This window comes from Rhinopithecus bieti, unplaced genomic scaffold (assembly GCF_001698545.2).
Source record: "Rhinopithecus bieti isolate Rb0 unplaced genomic scaffold, ASM169854v2 scaffold_82929, whole genome shotgun sequence".
Lineage (NCBI taxonomy): Eukaryota > Metazoa > Chordata > Mammalia > Primates > Cercopithecidae > Rhinopithecus > Rhinopithecus bieti.
The window spans coordinates 107534-129397 of record NW_016830474.1 but is presented as its reverse complement, the minus strand read 5'-3'; the positions used below and the strand labels follow the sequence as shown (position 1 = coordinate 129397).

Sequence of the window (21864 nt, the reverse complement as noted above, 5' to 3'; positions counted from 1 at the left end):
TTTTTTTTTTTTTTTTTGACGGAGCCTCGTTCTGTCGCCCAGGTTGGAGTGCAGTGGTGCGATCTCGGCTCACTGCAAGCTCCGCCTCCTGGGTTCACACCATTCTCCTGCCTCAGCCTCCCCAGTAGCTGGGACTACAGGCGCCGGCCACCACGCCCGGCTAATTTTTTGTATTTTTAGTAGAGACAGGGTTTCACTGTGGTCTCGATCTCCTGACCTTGTGATCCGCCCGCCTCGGCCTCCCAAAGTTCTGGGATTACAGGCGTGAGCCACCGCGCCCGGCGTTTTTTTTTTGTATTTTTTTAGTAGAGACGGAGTTTCACCATGTTAGCCAGGATTGTTTCGATCTCCTGACCTCGTGATCCACCCGCCTCGGCCTCCCAAAGTGCTGGGATTACAGGCTTGAGCCACCGCGCCCGGCCAAGATGAAGATCTTAACAGCGCCTACTGCGGACTGTCAATGCAAGATAAGGCAGGTAAAACGATAGTCCCAACTCCATAAACGTGTGCTTCTCTCCCCTGCTGCCTCTGCTGCCAAGCCTTCAACCTCACCTCCACAGGATCGTTTCCCCTGAAATTTCTGCTACAAAGAGTTCTGGACACAGGTCCCCCGTTTAAAGTCTGTACCTCGCTTGAAATCCAGCAGGAACCAGCGGTAGCAGAAGTAGAAGTGAGTATAGTCCCCATTCTGATGCATCAGCTCAAACAGTTCCGAGTCCAGGATCTGTCAAGGAAGGAAAGGCAGCATCAGCTTCTTGGGAAAAGGCTGGAGCAGAGGAGACAGCTGAATAAATGGTGGTATATCCACACACCAGACACCATATAGCCCTTAACAGCCAGGTTTAGTTTAAAAAATGGGAAAGGGGCCAGGCCGCGGTGGCTCAAGCCTGTAATCCCAGCACTCTGGGAGGCCGAGACAGGCGGATCATGAGGTCAGGAGATCGAGACCATCCTGGCTAACATGGTGAAACGCCATCTCCACTAAAAAATACAAAAAACTAGCTGGGCAAGGTGGCTGGCGCCTGTAGTCCCAGCTACTCGGGAGGCTGAGGCAGCACAATGGCATAAACCCGGGAGGTGGAGCTTGCAGTGAGCTAGGATCTGGCCACTGCACTCCAGCCTGGGCGACAGAGCGAGATTCCATCTCAAAAAAAAAAAAAAAAAAAAAAAAAAGGAAAGGATCTGAATAGACGTTTCTCCAAAGGAAATTCACAAATAGTCAAGAGGCACATGAAAGATGCTCAGCATCCTTAATCCTTAGGAAAATGCAATTCAAAACCACAAGATACCAATTCACATTCACTAGGATAGTGAAAAATGACAGACAATAACAAGTGTTGGCAAGGATGCAGAGAAACTGGAACCCCCTCTACACTGTTCCTGAGAATGTAAAATGGTGTGTCTGCTGTGGAAAACAGTTTGGTAGTTCCTCAAAAACCTAAACACAGAATTTCCATATGATGCAGCAATTCCACTCTTAGGTTTATCCCCAAGAAGAATGAAAACATCGATCGGTCAGGTGTGGTGGCTCAGCACTTTGGGAGGCCAAGGCAAGAGAATCACTTGAAGCCAGGAGTTTGACACCAGCCTGGGTAACATAGCAAGACCCTGTCTCTTAAAAAAAAAAAAAGGAAAGAAAGAAAAGAATTTATTATTAGCCTGGCATGGTGTCCTGGGCATGTAGTCCCAGCTACTCAGGATGCTAAAGTGGGAGGATCACTTGAGCCCAGTTCAAGGCTGCAATGAACTATGATTACACCACTGGACTCCAGCCTGGGTAACAGAGTGAGACCCCGTCTAAAAAAACAAAATGAAAACAAAAACATATCCACATAAAAATCTGTACATGAATGAATGTGTGTAATAGTGTTATTCACAATAGCCAACAACTGGGAAACAACTCAAATGTCCATCAAGACATGAATGGATAAATATAAGTAGCATATCCATACCATCTATTTTAATATTATCTGGTAATAAAAACAAACTAAGTTTTGTTTCTATTTTTTTGAGACTGAGTCTTGCTCTATTGCCCAGGCTGGAGTGCAGTGGCATGATTTCAGCTCACTGCAACCTCCACCTCCCAGGTTCAAGTGATTCTCATGCCTCAGCCTCCCAAGTAGCTGGGATTACAGGCACCTACCACCACGCCTGGCTAATTTCTGTTATTTTTAGTAGAGATGGGAGTTTCAGCATGTTGGTCAGGCTGGTCTTGAACTCCTGACCTCAGGTGATTCCACCTGCCTTGGCCTCCCAAAGTCCTGGGATTACAGGCATGAGCCACTGCACCTGGCCTCGAACTAAGTTTTGATACATGCTACAATGCATCATACATACACAAACCTCGACATCATTATGCTAGGTAAAAGAAGCCAGTCACAAAAGGCCACATATTGTATGATTCCATTTATATGAAATGTTTAGAAAAGGCAAATCCATGGAAACAGAAAGCAGCTCCTTGGTTTTCAGGGGCTGGGGAGACGGAGGGGATGGGGAGTGGCTGTTAATGAAGAGTTTCTTTCTAGGGTAATGAAAATGTTCTGAAACTGGTGATGATCGCATAACTCTGTGAATAAATGAAAAGCCACTGACTGAATCGTACACTTCAAAAGGGTAAATTTTACGTATCTAAATTATATTTTAACAAAATGTTATAAAAAAAACAGGTGGTGGAAGAATACCTCCAGCTATTGGATACGCTAGTCAGTGGGGAAAAAAAAACCTTGTTTGAAAAATAATGTACAGAAAGAAAAGTATGTACAAAATGACTCTATGGAAAAAATGTACATAGAAAATGGGCAAAGTTGGCCAGGTGTGGTGGCTCACGCCTGTAATCCCAGCACTTTGGGAGGCCGAGGTGGGTGGATCACGAGGTCAGGAGATTGAGACCATCCTGGCCAACACGGTGAAACACTGTCTCTACTAAAAAGAAAAAAGTACAAAAAATTAGCCAGGCATGGTGGCAGGAGCCTGTAGTCCCAGCTACTCAGGAAGCTGAGACAGGAGAATGGCGTGAGCCTGGGAGGCGGAGCTTGCAGTAAGCCAAGACCACTGCCCTCCAGCCTGGACCACAGAGAGAGACTCTGTCTCAAAAAAAAAAAAAAGAAAAGAAAAAGAAAATAGGCAAAGCATATGAACAGGCACTTCACAATCCAAATGAACCAAAAATAAAAAATAAAAAAAAGAGAAGATATTCAATTTCACTGTCAATCAAGACAACGCAAATAAAATAAAATCACAATGAAAAAAACTGAATGAAGAAGACATACTATTTGAGCACAGCAGGGTAACTATGGTCAACAATAACTTCACTGTACATTTTAAAATAACCAAAAGCATATAATTGGATTGTTTGGAACACAAAGGATATCAATGCTTGAGGGACCGGATACTCTATTTTCCATGATGTGCTTATTTCACATTGCATTCCTGTCTCAAAACAACTCATGTACTCCACATATATATATATGCCTATTACGTACCCACAAAAATTAAAAATAAAAAAAATTAAAAAACACAATGGGATGCTCGAATCATATCCAAGAGATTGACAAAAATATGTAAGTGTGACAATATCACGTGAGGATGGTGTGTTGAAACCCTTACCATACTGCCCTGGAACATTAAGAAACTGGTACAATCACTTTGAGAGTGATTCGGTCATGCCTGATAAAACTGAGGACGTGCATTCTCTCTGCCCCAGCAATTCCATTCTGAGAAGATGCCCAAGCAAAGCTGTTGCATGCATGCAGCAGGGATGCACACAAGAATTTCAATGCAGCATTGTTTATGAAGGCCAAAAGCAAAACCCCAAGTTCCCCAAGCAAAAGCAAAACCAAACCAAATAAAAACAACCTAAATGACCACCAACAGGAAAATGGATCCAAATCAAATGTGATAGAATGCGCTGTGCTCCTAACGCAGAAGACTGTACTTCCGGGAAAGAGTAATCAACTGCCCCCTTGTTGATGAGCCTCTCAAACTTGTTGCTGAGTATAAAAACAAACTGCACAAGAGTTCATACCATTTAAAACTATTTATGTAAAGTAGGGAGTAAAGAAACAGAGTTATATGATGTTTAGGAATATATGCATATATTGTAATAGAATTTTAAAAAGTACATTATAATGGTGAACACAGGAATCTGCAAAGTGCTTACCACTGGGAGGACAGGAGTGGTGGGGAAATGCCATCAAGAAGGGGTACACGAATAATGAAAAATCTATGGTTAACTTTTTTTTGGGACAGAGTCTTGCTCTGTCACCCAGGCTGGAGTACAACGGTGCGATCTCAGCCCACTGCAATCGCCACCTACCGGGTTTAAGAGATTCTCCTGCCTCAGCCTCCTGAGTAGCTGGGATTACAGGTGTGTGCCACCACGCCTGGCTAATTTTTGTATTTTTAGTTAGAGATGGGGTTTCACCATGTTGGCCAGGCTGGTTTCAAACTCCTGGCCTCAAGTGATCCGCCTGCCTTGGCCTCCCAAAGTGCTGGGATTACAGGCGTGAGCTACCATGCCCAGCCTATGGTTAATATTTTATTTCTTGGGGAGGTGGGGGTGGAAACATGGGTGTTCGTTATATTACTCTTTTACCTTCCTTATGTCCAAAATATTTTCTAGTATTTTAAAGTTCCACTAAAGAAGAAATCAGAGCTAACTGTAGCTCCACTGCCAGTGTGTAGATAACAAAGCATCCCTACCATTTACTCAAGTTAAGACATTTGCATTCCTTCTACTCAAAGGGTTGAGTGTCTTAACTCCTCTGGGGAGTAGATATACTAATCGCTATGAATGCTGAAGAGCTAGCATTTATTACAATACTTCTCAAACTTGAGCTTGCACCAGAATTACCTGGAGAACTTCATATGGCACAGACTCCTGGGCCCAACTCAGAGAGTTTTATTTGGTGGAGGAAAGGTGCCCACTTCTAACAAGTTGCCCACTTTTGCACTTCTAACAAGTTGCCAGTGAGGCTGATGTTGCCAGCCCATGGACTATGCTCTGAGAGGCACTCAGGCACTGTGCTGAGCACTATAACATCATTAGTTTATTTCATTTCCATGATAATTCTAATAACTTATTGGGACTCATAAAAATGAGAAAACCTATTTCACAGATGAGAAAACTGAGGCCCAGAGAGATAAGAGCATATGCCGAGTTTGTACAGCAGAAATAGGATTCCAATCCAGGTGGGCTCTAAATAGCTCAGTCTGGAGCCACTAAGCTTTACTTACTGTTTCCCAAAAAAGTCCAAAGCAGGACTGGACGCGGAGTCATACCTGGATCAACGACCTCATGTTTGCAAAGTGCGTGTCCATGGCGCCTCCGTGGGGGAAGTTCTGGTTCATCCTCTTCATGAGCTCTGTGAAGCAGCTGAAGGCAAGCGCCTCTGAGAAAGCAGCACAGAACAGTCAGCTGCCCCGTTGCCCAAGTGATATGGTTTGGATGTTTGTCCTCTCCAAATCTCATGTTGAAATATGACCTTCAATGTTGGGGGTGGACCTTTTGTGTATTTTTAGTAGAGATGGGGTTTCACATGTTATTCAGGGGGGTTTCACCATGGTCTCGATCTCCTGACCTCGTGATCCGCCCACCTCAGCCTCCCAAAGTGCTGGGATTACAGGCGTGAGTCAACGTGTCCGGCCTAAAAGGCTTTATTTTTATTTTATTTTATTTTTGAGACAGTGTCTCACTCTGTCGCCCAGGCTGGAGTACAGTGGCGCCATCTCGGCTCACTTCAAGCTCCGTCTCCCGCGTTCACGCCATTTTCCTGCCTCAGCCTCCCAAGTAGCTGGGACAACAGGCGCCCCCCACCATGCCTGGCTAGTTTTTTGTATTTTTTAGTAGAGATGCGGTTTCACCATGTTAGCAAGGATGGTCTCGATCTCCTGATCTCGTGATCCGCCTGCCTTGGCCTCCCAAAGTGCTGGGATTACAGGTGTGAGCCACCGCGCCCGGACAAAAGGCTTCATATTTTAGAAAAGTTTACATTTACAGAAAAACTGCAAAGGCAGTAAAGACTTCTCATATACCCCACACACGGTTTCCTCTATTATTAGTATCTGGACATCAGCATGATACATTTGTTGAACCAATACGGACACATTATGAACTAAAGTCCATACTGTATTCAGATTTTCTTAGTGTGTACTGAATGTCATTTTTCTGTTCCAAGCTGTCATCCAGAACAGCAGATTACATCGATTGGTCATGTTCCCTTAAGCTCCTCTTAGTTGTGACAGTTTCTCAGGCTTTTCTTGTTTTTGATTACCTTGATAGTTTTTTGTTTTTTTTTTTTGAAATGGAGTCTTGCTCTGTCGCCCAGGCTGGAGTGCAGTGGCACAATCTTGGCTCACTGCAAGCTCCACCTTCTGGGTTCACTCCATTTCCCTGCCTCAGCCTCCTAGGACTATAGGTGCCCACCACCACACTCGGCTAATTTTTTTTGTATTTTTAGTAAAGACGGGGTTTCACCGAGTTAGCCAGGATGGTCTCAATCTCCTGACCTCGTGATCCACCCGCCTTGGCCTCCCGAAGTGCTGGGATTACAGGCATGAGCCACTGTGCCCAGCGACCTTGATAGTTTTGAGGTGTAGTGGTCGGTATTTTTGTAGGATGCTGCACTACTAGCAATGGAATTTATCTGATGCCTTTCTCATGGTAAGACTGGGTTATGGGTTATCGAGAGGAAAACCACAGAGGTAAAGGGCCATTTTAATCACATCATAAGGGCATATACTATCAGCATGATTTATGACTGCTGATGTTGGCCATGGTCACCTGGCTGAGGTCGTGTTTGTCAGGTTTCTCTGCTGTAGTTTCTTTCTCATCCCGTCACTGCCTTCCATACTGCACTTTTTGGAAACAAGTCACTATGTGCAGTCCGTGTCTAAAGAGTAGGTAGTTGGCTGGGTGTGGTGGCTCACGTCTGTAATCCCAGCACTTTGGGAGGCCAAGGCAGGTGGATCACCTAAAGTCAGGAGTTCAAGACCAGCCTGAACAACATGGTGTAACCCTGTCTCTACTAAAATTACAAAAATTAGCCAGGCATGATGGCGGGTGCCTGTAATCCCAGCTACTCGGGAGGCTGAGGCAGGAGAATTGCCTTAACCTTGGAGGCGGAGGTTGCTGTGAGCTGAGATCGCACTATTGCACTCCAGCCTGGGCAACAAGAGTGAAATGTGTCAAAAAAAAAAAAAAAAAAAGAGTGTAGAATTATGCTCCCCATTTATTATGTATGTATGTATGTATGCATGTATTTTTTTTGAGACGGAGTCTCGCTCTGTTGCCCAGGCTGGAGTGCAGTGGCCGGATCTCAGCTCACTACAAGCTCTGCCTCCCGGGTTCACGCCATTCTCCTGCCTCAGCCTCCCGAGTAGCTGGGACTATAGGCGCCCGCCACCTCGGCCGGCTAGTTTTTTGTATTTTTTAGTAGAGATGGGGTTTCACCGTGTTAGCCAGGATGGTCTCCATCTCCTGACCTCGTGATCTGCCCGTCTTGGCCTCCCAAAGTGCTGGGATTATAGGCTTGAGCCACCACGCCCGGCTGTATTTATTTATTTTTGAGATAAGGTCTCATTCTGTCACCCAGGTTGGAGAGCAGTGGCACAATCACGGCTCACTGCATCTCGACCTTGGCAGCCTCAAGTGATCCTCCTGCCTCAGGCTCCCAAGTAGCTGGGAACACAGGTGTGTGCCAACACACCTGGCTAATTTTTCTATTTTTTGTAGAGACACGGTTTCACCATGTTGCCCAGGCTAGTCACAATCTGCCCACCTCGGCCTCCCAAAGTGCTGAGGTTACAGGCATGAGCTACTATGCCTGGCCTGTTTTATTTTATTTTATTTATTTTGAGATGGAGTCTCGCTCTGTCACCAAGGCTGGAGTGCAGTGGCACGATCTTGGCTCACCGCAACCTGTGTCTCCCAAGTTCAAGTGCTTCTTCTGCCACAGCCTCCCGTGTAGCTGGAATTACAAGTGCCCGCCACAGTGCCAGGCTAACTTTTGTATTTTTAGTAGAAATTTTTCACCATGTTGGCCAGGCTGGTTTTGAACTCCTGACTTCAAGTGATCCACCTGCCTCAGTCTCCCAAAGTGTATGCAATTACAGGCTTCAGCCACTGGGCCTGGACCTAGTTGTTGTATTTTAGACATAAATGTTTATATATTTAGCCCAGGGGCTTGGAATTCAGTAGCACGATCACAGCTCACCACAACCTCCGACTTCTTGGCTCAAGCAATCCTCTTGTCTTAGCCTTCTGAGTAGCTGGGACTACAGGTATGCATGACCATGCCCGGCAAATTTTTAAATTTTTGTGTAGAGATGGAGTCTCACTATGTTGCTCAGGCTGGTCTCAAACTCCTGATCTCAAGCAATCCTCCTGCCTTAGCCTCCTGAGTAGCTGGGACTACAGGTGTGCACCACCATGCCCGGCTAATTTTTAATTATTTTTGTAGAGATGGAGTCTCACTATGTTGCTCAGGCTTGTCTTGAACTCCTGATCTCAAGCAATCCTCCTGCCTCGGCCTCCCAAAGTGCTAGGATTACAGGTGTGAGCCATTGCACCCAATCCCATTTTTTAACAGGCTTATTGAGATTCTCATATAAAATTCACCCTTTAAATGTACCATTTAGTGGTTTTAGTACATTCACAATGTTGTGCAATCACCACTATTAGTTCCAGAACATTTCTTCACCCCCGCAACCCCAAAATCCCTGTATCAATGAAGCAGCAACTTCACATTTCTCTCTCCCCCAAGTCCCTGTCAATGACTAGTCTTTCTGTCTCTATGGATTTGTCTACTCTGGACATTTCATATAAATGGAATCATACCATTTATGATATTTTGTGTCTGGCTTCTTTCACTTAGCATGTTTTCAAGGTTCATCCACATTGTAGTTTGGATCAGAACATCATTCTTTTTTTTGCCAAATAATATTCCATTGTATGGATATACCACATTTTGTTTATGCATTCATCATTTGATGGACATTGGGACTATTTCCACTTTTTTGAGTATTATGAATAATGCTATCATGAACATATATGTACAGGTATTTGCATGAACATATATTTTCAATTCTCTTAGGCATATATCTATGGATGAAATTGCTGGGTCATATGATAACTCTATGTTCATTACTATGAGAAACTGCCAGACTGTTTTTTAAAGTGGCCAAACTGGCCAGGCATGCTGGCTCATGCCTGTAATCCCAGCACTTTGGGAGGCCAAGATGGGCGGATCACCTGAGGTCTGGAGTTCGAGACCTGCATAGCCAGCATGGTGAAACCCCATCTTTACTAAAAATACAAAAATTAGCCAGATGTGGTGGTGGGTGCCTGTAATCTCAGCTACTTGGGAGGCTGAGGCAGGAGAATCACTTGAACCCAGGAGGCAGAGGTTGCAGTGAGCTGAGATTGCGCCACTGCACTCCAGCCTGGGCGACAGGATGAGACTCCATCTCAAAATAATAAATAAATAAATAAATAAATAAATAAATAAATAAATAAATAAAGTGGCCAAACCATTTTGCAATTCCACCAGCAATGTATGAAGCTTCCAATTTCTTCATATTCTTATCAACACATGATTTTCTATTGTTGTGATTCCAGCCATCCCAGTGTATATGAAGTGGTATCTCACTGTGGTTTTTATTTCCATTTTCCTAATGACTAATGATGTAGAACAGCAGTGCTCAACCTTTTTGTCACCAGACACCAGTTTCCTGGAAGACAATTTTTCCATGGACATGGAGTGGAGTGGGGGGTATAGTTTCTGGATGAAACTGTTCCACCTCAGATCATCAGGCATTAGATTCTCAGAAGGAGTGCACAACCTAGACCCCTCATATGCACAATTCACAACAGGGTTCGCACTCCTAGGAGAATCTAATGCCACTGCTGATCTGACAGGAGGTGGGAGGTGGAGCTCAGGTTGTAATGCTCACTAGCCTACTGCTCACCTCCTGCTGTGTGGCAAGGTTCCTGTCTATGGCATAGGGCTTGGGGACCCTTGATGTAGAGCATCCTTTAACTTGCTTATTGGCCATATGCATATCTTCAATTCTATTGAGAAATGTCTATTCAAATCCTTCAGCCACTTTAATCAGGTTGTCTTTTTATTGTTGAATTGTAAGAGTTTTTTATATATTTTAGCTACAAGTCCCTTATCACACATACGACTTGCAAATATTTTCTTCTAGTCTTTGGGTTCTTTTCACTTTCTTGATGGTGTTCTTTGAAGTACAAAAGTTTTTAATTTCGATGAAGTCTAATTTGCCTACTTTTCTTTATGTTTTGGTGTCATATCTAAAAAAACATTCCCTAGCCTAAGGTGACAAAGATTTACTCCTGTTTTTAAGTTTTATAGTTTTAGTTCTTGTATTTAGGTCTATGATCCATTTTGAGTTAGTTTGTTGTATGTGGTGTGAGATAAGGGTTCCACTTCAATTGTTTGCATATGCATGTCCAGTAGTTCTTGCACTATATGTTGAGAAGACTGTTTTTCCTCACTGAGTTGAATTTTCTTAGTACCTCTGTCAAAATCAATTGACCATCAATGTAAGGGCTTACTTCTGGACTCTCAATTCTATTCCATTGATCTACATGTTGATCCTTATAGAAATACCACTATTTTAAGACCTTTGTAGTAGGTTTTGAAATCAGGTACTATGAGTCCTGCAACATCTCCTTTTAAAAATTGTTTTGGCTGCCGGGCGCAGTGGCTCACGCCTGTAATCCCAGCACTTTGGGAGGCCGAGGTGGGTGGATCACAAGGTCAGGAGATCGAGACCATCCTGGCTAACACGGTGAAACCCTGTCTCTACTAAAAATGCAAATTAGCTGGGCGTGGCGGCGGGCGCCTATAGTCCCAGCTACTTGGGAGGCTGAGGCAGGAGAATGGCGTGAATCCAGAAGGCGGAGCTTGCAGTGAGCCGAGATCGTGCCACTGCACTCCAGCCTGGGTGACTAAGCAAGACTCCGTCTCAAAAAAAAAAACAAACAACAAAAAAACAAACAAACAAAAAATTGTTTTGGCTATTCTAAATCCCTTGAATTTCCAATTTTAGGGTCAGCTTGTCAATTTTTGAAAAAACAAAAAACAAAAAACAAAAAAAAAAGGCAGCTGGGATTTTTGACAGAAATCGCACTGACTTTACAGATCATTGGAGAACACTGCTACCTTAACGACACTAAGTCTTCCAGTCCATGAACATGAGATATCTTTCCATTTATTTTGGTTTTTAAAATTTACTTCAACAATGCCTTGTAGTTTTCAATATACAAATCTTGCATTTCTGTTAAGTTTATTCATAAGTATTGTATTTTATTTATGCATTTATTTATTTGACATGGAGTTTCACTCTTGTCACCCAGGCTGGAGTATAATGGCACAATCTCAGTTCACTGCAACCTCCGCCTCCTGGGTTCAAGTGATTCTCCTGCCCAAACCTCCCAAGTAGCTGGGATTACAGGTGCCCGCCACCACATCTGGCTAATTTTTGTATTTTTTGTAGAGATGGGGTTTCACCATGCTGGCTATGCCGGTCTCGAACTCCAGACCTCAGGTGATCCACCCACCTTGGCCTCCCAAAGTGCTGGGATTACAGGCATGAGTCAACATGCCCAGACTATTTATTTTTTATTTTTTTATTTTTTAGACGGAGTCTCACTCTATCACCCAGGCTGGAGTGCAGTGGTGCAATCTCAGCCCAATGCAACCTCTGCCTCCCAGGTTCAAGCGATTCTCCTGCCTCAGCCTCCCAAGTAACTGGAATTAGAGGCATGCACCACCACGCCTGGCTATTTGTGTGTGTGTGTGTGTGTGTGTGTGTGTGTGTGTTTAGTAGAGACTGGGTTTCACCACGTTGGCCAGGATGGTCTCTAACTCCTGACCTCGGGTGATCCGCCTGCCTTGGCCTCCCAAAGTGCTGAGATTACAGGCATGAGCCACTGCACCCAGCCAGTATTGTATTCTTCTAGATGCTATTGCAAATAAAATTGTTTTCCTAATTTCATTTTGGGATTGCTCATTTCTTTTTTTTTTTTTTTTTTGGAGATGGAATCTCGCTCTGTGTCCCAGGCTGGAGTGCAGTGGCCAGATCTCAGGTCACTGCAAGCTCTGCCTCCCGGGTTTACACCATTCTCCTGCCTCAGCCTCCTGAGTAGCTGGGACTACAGGCGCCCGCCACCTCGCCCGGCTAGTTTTTTGTATTTTTTAGTAGAGACGGGGTTTCACCGTGTTAGCCAGGATGGTCTCAATCTCCTGACCTCGTGATCTGTCCGTCTCGGCCTCCCAAAGTGCTGGGATTACAGGCTTGAGCCACTGCACCCGGCCTGGGATTGCTCATTTCAAGTGTATAGAAATACAAGAGACTTTTGTTTATTGATCTTGTATCCTGCAAACTTGATAAACTTGTTTATCAGTTCTAATTTTTTTATTCCTTAAGATCTTCTATATGCAAAATCACATCTGTGAACAAAGATAGTTTTACTTTCTTTCCAATCTGAAATATTTTTATTTCTTTGTCTTTCTTAATTGCCCTGGCTAGAACCTATGGTGGCAAAAGTAGACATACTTGTCCTGTTCCTGCTCTTAGAGAGGAAGTGTTCAGATTTTCACCACTGAGTCTGACGATATTTGTGAGGTTTTCATAGATGCCCTCTATCGTGTTTAGTTCCCTTCTATTCCTAGTTTGTTGAATGTTTTTATTATGAAAAGGTGTTGGATTTTCTTGTGTTTTTCTGTGTCAATTGATATGACTGTGTGGGTTTTTCCCTTTATTTTAGTAATGTGGTGAATTAAATTGATTGATTTTTGCATGTCAAACCACCCTTGCATTCTGGAGATAAGCCCTAGTTGGTCATAGTGTATCATCTTTTTTATATCTTGGTGAATTAAGTTTATTGGTATTTTGTTGAGGATTTCTGCATTTGTATTCATAAAGGATATTGGTCTGTAGTTTTCTTGTTATGTCTTTGTCTGTTACTGGTATCTGGTTGCCAGTGAGACACCCAGTCCTCATACGAGGTCTGGCTTTATTGAATGAGTGAAGAAGCATTCCTTCCTTTTCTACGTTTTTGAAGAGCTCGTGAAGAATTGGTGTTAATTCTTCTTTAAATGTTTCATAGAACTCACCGGTGAAACTGTCTGGGTTTTTCATTTTTATTTGTTTGTTTGTTCTCATTCACATTCATACAATCAGTGGCTAGCAAAGGCCTATCTGGGTGTTGAGTATTGGGCACCATGGAATATAAGGACTTTTTATTTCACTAGGATACTGATGTGTTCACCAGACAGGCCTTCGGAGCACCTGGCTGGAGCCACATTCCATAGAGTCACAAAGTGAGATTAACCCCTCTGCCATGCAGTGGAAAGGAAATGCACCCCCAGCCCTGGGGCAGTAAAGACACACTCACCATCATCCAGAATGACCAGCAGAGGAGCCAGAAGATCACACATGCCCTGGACATAGCCGATCTCAATGTGCTGCCAGATGTAGCTAGAAGAGACACAAGGGGCCAATTATGGCAGCCACGGCCTGCCTCTCCAACCCACTCCAACTTCCGCTCCTCCCGCTTTGGTCCCCAATCCCTCACCTGGACCTCTCCCTCAGCCTCCTGCCTGCATCTCTGTTCCCAGTGTCTCTCTTTAAACATCCTATGTGCAGCTACCAGAATGACCTCCCTAAAGGCCAACTCAGGAGGCCCCTTCAGGCTCAAAACTTGTACAAGCACCCTGCTGTCTGATGGGATGTTATCCAAACTCCTTTACTGGGGGTACAAGGAGTAATGGCCTCCTCCCAACGCATCTTCACAGCCTCAAACATCGTTTCCACACTGTCCTCCTCTCCAGCTACATTGACGTATTCACTTTGCACAAAAAGATCACAAATTTATGTTTCTGTATCTTTGCCCTACAGCTCCCTTTGTCAGGAATTCTAATCTGTCCCTTACTAGTAACAGCTTATATTTACTGAGCACTTACTGTATACTCAACCCACTATTTTCTTTTCTTTTCTTTTTTTTTTTTTTTGAGATGGAGTCTCGCTCTGTTGCCCAGGCTGGAGTGCAGTAGCGTGATCTCTGCTCACTGCAAGCTCCGCCGCCAGGGTTCACGCCATTCTCCTGCCTCAGCCTCCCGAGTAGCTGGGACTACAGGCGCCTGTCCCCACGCCCAGCTTTTTTTTTTTTTTTTTTTTTTTTTTTTTTTTTTTTTTTGTATTTGTAGTAGAGACGGGGTTTCACTGTGTTAGCCAGGATGGTCTCGATCTCCTGACCTCGTGATCTGCCCGTCTCGGCCTCCCAAAGTGCTGGGATTACAGGCGTGAGCCACCGCTCCTGGTCCCTCAACCCACTATTTTCAAAATAGTCATGTGAAACATGGACCATTATCCCATTTCACAGATGAGGGGACTGAAGCACAGACAGGTAAATGACATGCCCCAAATCATACACCTAATAAGTGGCAGAGGCAGTACTTGAACCTAGGAGGCCTTACTCAAGGATATATGATCTTAGCCTCTATGTTAAATGGTTTCATTAGCTTTCCTTTTTTTTTTAAGACAGAGTTTCACTCTTGTTGCCCACACTGGAGTGCAATGGCACAATCTCAGCTCACTGCAACCTCCACTTCCCTGGTTCAAGCGATTCCCCTGCCTCAGCCTCCCAAGTAGCTGGGATTACAGGCGCGTGCTGCCACGCCTGGCTAATTTTTATATTTTTAGTAGAGACAGGGTTTCGCCATGTTGGCCGGGCTGGTCTCAAACTCCTGACCTCAGGTGATCCGCCCGCCTTGACCTCCCAAAGTGCTGGGATTACACGTGTGAGCTGCCATGTCTGGACTATGGTTTCTTTAGTTTTCTTAACTTTGTCAAAATCCATCTCAAAAGATCACCATTTCTGTGAAGTCTTCCGTGATTTCTCCCTATGCCTTAACCAGGGAGAAGTCAGTTCATTTTTACTTCTTCCCAGCATGTTTTTCATTTTAATGTAACACTTATCAGACTATATCACAGTTTAAAACATTTTAGAAAATGTACATTCAGGCTGGGTGCGATGGCTCGTGCCTGTAATCCTAGCACTTGAGAGGCCAAGGCAAGTGGATTGCCTGAGCTCAGGAGTTCAAGACCAGCCTGGGCAACATGGTGAAACCCCATCTCTATTCCAGTGCAAAAAATTAGCTGGGTCTGGCAGCCTGCGCCTATAGTCCCAGCTACTCAGGAGGCTGAGGTAGGAGAATCGCTTGAACCCAGGAGGCAGAGGTTGCAGTGAGCTGAGATCTCACCACCGCACTCCATCCTGGGCCACAGAGCGAGATTCCATCTCCATTAAAAAAAAAAAGTACATTCATATTATGTTATACAATATATAATCAATTATATATTACTAAATTGTTAGTAGTCATTAATTCTGGGTGAGTGGCACTGATGGGCAGAGATGAAGGGAGAAGTTTCTCTTTCTATCTTACAAATTTCTAATTTATTTGATTTAGGTTTTTGTTTTGTTTTGAGACAGGGTGTCATTCTGTTGCCCAGACTGGAGTGCAGTGGTGCGATCACAGTTCATTGCTGCCTCAACCTCCCAGGTTCAAGCCATCCTGCTGCCTCAGCTTCCCAAAGTAGCTATGACTATAGGTGCACACCATCATGCCTGCCTAATTTATTAAAACTTTTGTAGAGATGGGATCTTGTTATGTTGCCCAGACTGGTCTCAAACTCTTGGCCTCAAGCGATTCTTCCGCCTTGGCCTCCCAAAGTGCTGGGATTAGAGTTGTCAATGATTTAGATTTTTTTTTTTTTTTTTTTGAGACGGAGTCGTATATGCAGGCCTGCGAGTGCAGTGGCGGCGATTTCGGCTCACTGCAACTCCGCCTCCCCGGGTTCCCCGACATTCTCACCGCCCCACTCCGAGTAGTCTGGGACTACAGGCGCCGCCACCCGTGCCGGCTAGTTTTTTTGTATTTTTAGTAGAGACGGGTTTTCACCGTGGTTACAGGGGAGGGTCTCGAGTCTCCTGGACCTCGTATCCACCCGCCCTCGCCTCCCAAAGTGCTGGGATTACAGGCTTGAGCCACCGCGCCCGGCCAGTGATTTAGATTTTTAACAAGCATGGGTTACTTTCATATTTTAAGAAATACCAATAATAATTTTTTATTATTTTTATTACTTTACAAGAGATGGGGTCTCACTCTGTCACCCAGGCTGGAGTACAATGATGCAATCATAGCTCACTGCAACCCTCTAACCTCTGGGCTCAAGCTACCCTCCTGCCTCCACCTCCCAAGCATCTAGGACTACAAGTGCATACCACTATGTCCAGCTAAATGTTAAGTTAAAAAAAATTATTTTGTAGTGACAGGGTCTCACTATGTTGCCAGGCCAGTCTCTACTTTTTTGAAGTCTGTGAAGAACTCAAGTGGCCTCAAGTGATCCTCCCACGTCAGCTTCCCAAAGCACTGGGATTACAGGAATAATATCTTTTTAGTGAACAGTAATAAACAGTCTTAGATCTTGGCTTCAAGAAAAACAGAAGAAGAACAGATTCTACAGCCAGAGAGGCGTGGCTATGAGTTTCTGCTCAGCCACTGCCCGAAGCCCACTCAGCAATGAGGCTCTTCGTGGAGCCTCCACATCGTCACCTATAAAAGGGGTTAATACCTCGTAGGGTTGAGGAATAAGTGAGCGATGATAGTATAGGCCTCAGGACAGTGGCTGGTATACAGTAAGTGCTTAATACATGTTCTATATTATTGTTGTTAAATTGTCACTGTGTGCTAAGTAAGATTCCAGGTGAGTACGATGCCAGCTTCAGAAGCTGAAATAACTTCTAGGTGGGCCCCCTATGTCTCCCATTTCACCCATCCTTCCCCCCCAATCCCCTAGATCCCCTCACTGCCCCCAGCCACCTGCACATGATGTTACGCAGCTTCTCCAAGTTGGCGGGAGTGAAGTACCAGTAGTTGCGGTCACACCTCTGCACATCCTTCTCGATGCGGTGCAGGTTCACCGTGTACAGGTCCAGCAGCTCTGGCTATAGGCCACCGGGGCGGAGGGTAGCGGGGAGAGATGAAAAATTACATCTGAATCCCCACTGGGAGGCAGCAATCCTATCTCCTCCTCCTAAACCTCTCCTGTTGTCACTGAAAATACATCTCCTACCTGGACCAGCCAGGTGTTTGATTTTGTTTTTGTTTTCTGGGAGGGTGTCTTTAGTTTGCAGGATGAACATTCTCCCTCAGAGAGTTACAACTATAGCTGGAAGTGAACCTCTCCCTGCTGAAAGCTGGACAAGGAGAATGAAGAACTGAACAGAGGTCAAATTCTGGTAACGAACCAGCCTGGCTGCTTGAACAATTACCTTAATTTCAAAATGGCTCAATGATACGGCAAGAAAATAAGAAACATTTAGGGACCAAAAACAAACCCAGAAATGTGAGAAAACACTAAAGCTGGCCTTTGCCTTAAGGAAAGCTAGTAAAGTGGGAAAATTTAAACTTAGATTTAATTGTTTTATGCTCTCCCACCCAAGTTGAAGATCTAATAAGAGACCTTCCTACAGGAAGGTAGGACCCCAAAGAGTCACACTCTCAGAAAGGAAAACTAGAAAACTCACTAATATTTTGGGATCTGAAAACAATTGCCTGTCCACAGTGACAGCAATATTTTTCATCCACAGTAGTTCACCTCACGAATGTTGACACTTTGGGTCTAAGTGAAACAGCAACAATACCTGACTGCTTGTACCTTGAATATAGTTATTAAATTAAATGTAAATGTTATCTCCCTGGATAATTAAGAGCCACAAATCAGGTTTGCAACTCATGCGGTTTATAACCCAAACTCCCATTACCTGGGTGGTCTGAAAGATCAGAGAATGTAGTTGTCATCTCAAATTTGTTATTTCCCTAGTACTAGAAAGAAGCAAAAGAATCCCCCTCTCTTGAGGAATCTACCTTCCACCTGGGTCTTAAATAGTGCAGCAGATAATATCCCAAGAAATACGAGCTCGTGTTCAAAAAATCACAAAACACTCAGGGAAAGAAGGTGCCCAGAGTGACGGTCGGCATAAATACAAGACAACAGAATCAGAGCCATCAGGGCCTCAGTTGTTAGAGGTATCAGAAACAGATCATGAAATAAGTATGTTTACTGTATTTAAAGAAATAAGGCAGAGCGCCATGGCTCACGCCGGTAATCCCAGCACTTCGGGAGGCCGAGGTGGGCGGATCACTTGAGGTTGAGAGTTTGAGACCAGCCTGACCAACATGGTGAAAACCCATCTCTACTAAAAACACAAAATTAGCCGGGCATGGGTGTGCGCTTGTAATCCCAGCTACTCGGGAGGCTGAGGCAGGAGAATCGCTTGAACCCGGGAGGCGGAGGTTGCGGTGAGCCGAGATCATGCCATTGCACTCCAGCTTGGGCAACAAGAGAGAAACTCTGTCTCAAAAATAAATAAATAAATAAATAAATAAATAAATAAATAAAAGAAGAGGTGAACAGTAAGAACAAAAGCTGGGGTGCACTGGTTCATGCCTGTCATCCCAACACTCTGGGAGGTCACAGCAGGTAGATCACTTGAGGCCAGTTCAAGACCAGCCTGAGCAACATGGCAAAACTCCATCTCTATAAAAAATACAAAAAATGGTCGAGCGCGGCGGCTCATGCCTGTAATCCCAGCACTTCGGTAGGCCGAGATGGGCGGATCACAAGGTCAGATCGAGACCATGTGGCTAACGCGGTGAAACCCCATCTCTACTAAAAATACAAAAAACTAGCCGGGCGAGGTGGCAGTCGCCTGTAGTCCCAGCTGCTCGGGAGGCTGAGGCAGGAGAATGGTGTGAACCCAGGAGGTGGAGCTTGCAGTGAGCCGAGATCGCGCCACTGCACTCCAGCCTGGGCGACAGAGCGAGACTCTGTCTCAGAAAAAAAATAAAAATAAAAAAATTAGCCAGGCGTGATGGTACATCCCTGTAGTCCCAGCTACTTGTGGGGCTGAGGTGGGAGGAAGGATTGCTTGAGTCCAGGAGGTGAAGGCTGCAGTGAGCCATGATTGCGCCACTGCCCTCCAACCGACGTGACAGAAGGAGACTGTCTAAAAAAAAAAAAAAGAGCAAGAGACTATATAAAATAATCAAGTAGGTCATTTTATAGCATATTTGAAGAAAGGTCAAATAAAATGTTAAAAAAAATATTAAATACTAGAGACAGGTGACAGAAAATAAAACATTCTGGAAGAGAGAATTACTCAATTGAAAGCACATCTGAAGAAACGATCCAGAATTCAGCACAGAAGGACAAAGAAATGATAAAAAAGAGAAGCAAGCCAAGCGCGGTGGCTCATGCCTGCAATCCCACCCAGCACTTTGGGAGGCCCAGACAGGCAGATCATGAGGTCAGGAGATCGAGACCACCCTGGCTAACCCGGTGAAACGCTATCTTTACTAAAAATACAAAAAAATTAGCGGGGCATAGTGGCGGGTGCCTGTAGTCCCAGCTACTTGGGAGGCTGAGGCAAGAGAATGGCGTGAACTCGGGGGGCATAGGTTGCAGTGAGCCGAGATCGTGCCACTGCACTCCAGCCTGGGAGACAGAGTGAGATTCTGTCTTAATCTAAAAAAAAAAAAAAAAAAAAAACGAAAATGATGGGAAAGTCACTGAGGTACATGCTTCATCTAAGTAAGAGAGTAGACTAAGAGAGAAAACATGAGTGACACAAAAGAAAGCTCAAAATCAGGATGGAGGAAGATCGTGAATGATAACGACACATCAGGTGCAGTGGAGTGGAGGGTGTCAGTAGGCTTTTGGGGAGAAGTCCTTGGACGCACAGAATAAATGAAAAACCTGATATGTTTGAATGTTTGAAAATAGATTTAGGAAAGTGGCAAAGACTTCTGGGGGTGAACTGACTTTAAATATACAGCAAACTAAGAAAAAGAAAACAGGAAAATGAAAACACATCTAGGAAAAACAAATTTTTTTTACAGGAAAGACAAAAATTAGGACAGTTTACTACACGGCTTACATATTACTCTGTTAAAATAATGCAAGCACTGACATTTACAGTAGATGCATAAGATATTATAACACTGTACACAACTTTTTTTTTTTTTTCCGAGACAGAGTCTCGCTCTGTTGCCCAGGCTGGAGTGCAGTGGCATGATCTCGGCTCACTGCAAGCTCCGCCTCCCGGGTTCACACCATTCTCCTGCTTCAGCCTCCTGAGTAGCTGGGAGTACAGGGACCTACCACCATCCCCAGTTAATTTTTTGTATTTTTAGTAGAGACGGGGTTTCACCGTGTTAGCCAGGACGGTCTCGATCTCCTGACCTCGTGATCCGCCCGTCTCGGCCTCCCAAAGTGCTGGGATTACAGGCGTGAGCCACTGCACCGGGCCAACAGTGTACACATTTAACTAAATCATTATATAACTATATTAGAAGGACAGGGATGAGAAGGTATCACGTGTGGTGAGAGCTGGAAGTTGGGAGGAAATGGGAACTGAACCATCCTCTTTCATAGTGGGAAGTCACTAGAAAATGTCTGAAACTGAAAGAAAAAGAGATCAAGAAGCAGCAATGCCAGTGTGTTAGAGACCTGGGGGCAAACACCAAATAATTTGGGCAGAGTAAGTAAAATGACTGCCTCTGTGGAGGGTTAAATAGGGTGAGATGGGGCAGGTATCTTCTGGGTTTTATATCCACCTTTTCTGTGTTTCACTCTTTATGGGCTTGCCTATCTTTGAAAGAAATAACAAGTTCTTTAAAAAATAATCATAAATATGACCCTCCCTTTCAGCTGATGGCCTTTGGCTTGGGCTTTCTGGTAAGAAACCAAACTTGAATATTCACAGGGTATTGGACCTAACTCTAAATCACGATGCTCATGACCAAGGCTGCTGTTAATTGAGTGCTTACTATGTGCCAGGCACACAGGACTTTAAAAACTCATTCATTTTGAAAACAACTCAGGAAGAGAAGTCAGACACACATAGAAAAACTCAGGCTCAGAAGAATAAAATGACTTGCTGAAGCTGGGATTTGAACCCAGGGCTGTTGATGACAAAGCCTGCCTTTTTTCTTCTTTTTTTCTTTCTTTATTTTTTTTTGAGACGGAGTCTCGCTCTATCACCCAGGCTGGAGTGCAGTGGCCGGATCTCAGCTCACTGCAAGCTCCGCCTCCCGGATTTACGCCATTCTCCTGCCTCAGGCTCCCGAGTAGCTGGGACTACAGGCGCCGCCACCACACCCGGCTAGTCTTTTGTATTTTTTTAGTAGAGATGGGGTTTCACCGTGTTAGCCAGGATGGTCTCGATCTCCTGACCTCGTGATGCGCCCATCTCGGCCTCCCAAAGTGCTGGGATTACAGGCTTGAGCCACTGCGCCCGGCCTTTTCTTTTTGTCTTTTTTTTTGGAGGAAGAGACTCACTCTGTCACCCAGGCTGGTGTGCAGTGGCATGATCTCGGCTCACTGCAAGCTCTGCCTCCTGGGTTCACCCCATTCTCCTGCCTCAGCCTCCCAAGTAGCTGGGACTACAGGCACCCGTCACCACGCCCAGCTAATTTTTTGTATTTTTAGTGGAGATGGGGTTTCACTGTGTTAGTCAGGATGGTCTCAATCTCCTGACCTCATGATCCGCCCATCTCAGCCTCCCAAAGTGCTGGGATTACAGGTGTGAGCCACCGTGCCCGGCCCCCGTTTTAAAATACTGTATTATCTTCTCTCCCAAATGGGTTTCTACAGTGAATCCTCCATGATGGAAAAAATGCAACGAACCAGAGGTCTGACTCTGGGATCATTCTGGATAACGGGCTTGTAGTACATCTCACCCTCCTGCAGCTGGAAAGAAGGAAATGGAAC

General features: G+C 44.7%; 1 protein-coding gene across 1 annotated transcript in view; it reads right to left on the bottom strand.

Annotated features, from left to right (window-relative positions):
* The window catches only part of SGSM1 (small G protein signaling modulator 1), a 93176-nt gene that overhangs the window by 12635 nt on the left and 58677 nt on the right, over positions 1-21864 (bottom strand). Inside the window, exons 19-22 of the mRNA XM_017865546.1 lie at positions 16911-17035; positions 13424-13506; positions 5281-5390; positions 628-724 (exon numbers count right to left, since the gene is read on the bottom strand). Of these exons, the coding sequence (XP_017721035.1) occupies positions 628-724; positions 5281-5390; positions 13424-13506; positions 16911-17035 (415 nt within the window). The remainder of the gene's footprint in view (positions 1-627; positions 725-5280; positions 5391-13423; positions 13507-16910; positions 17036-21864) is intronic.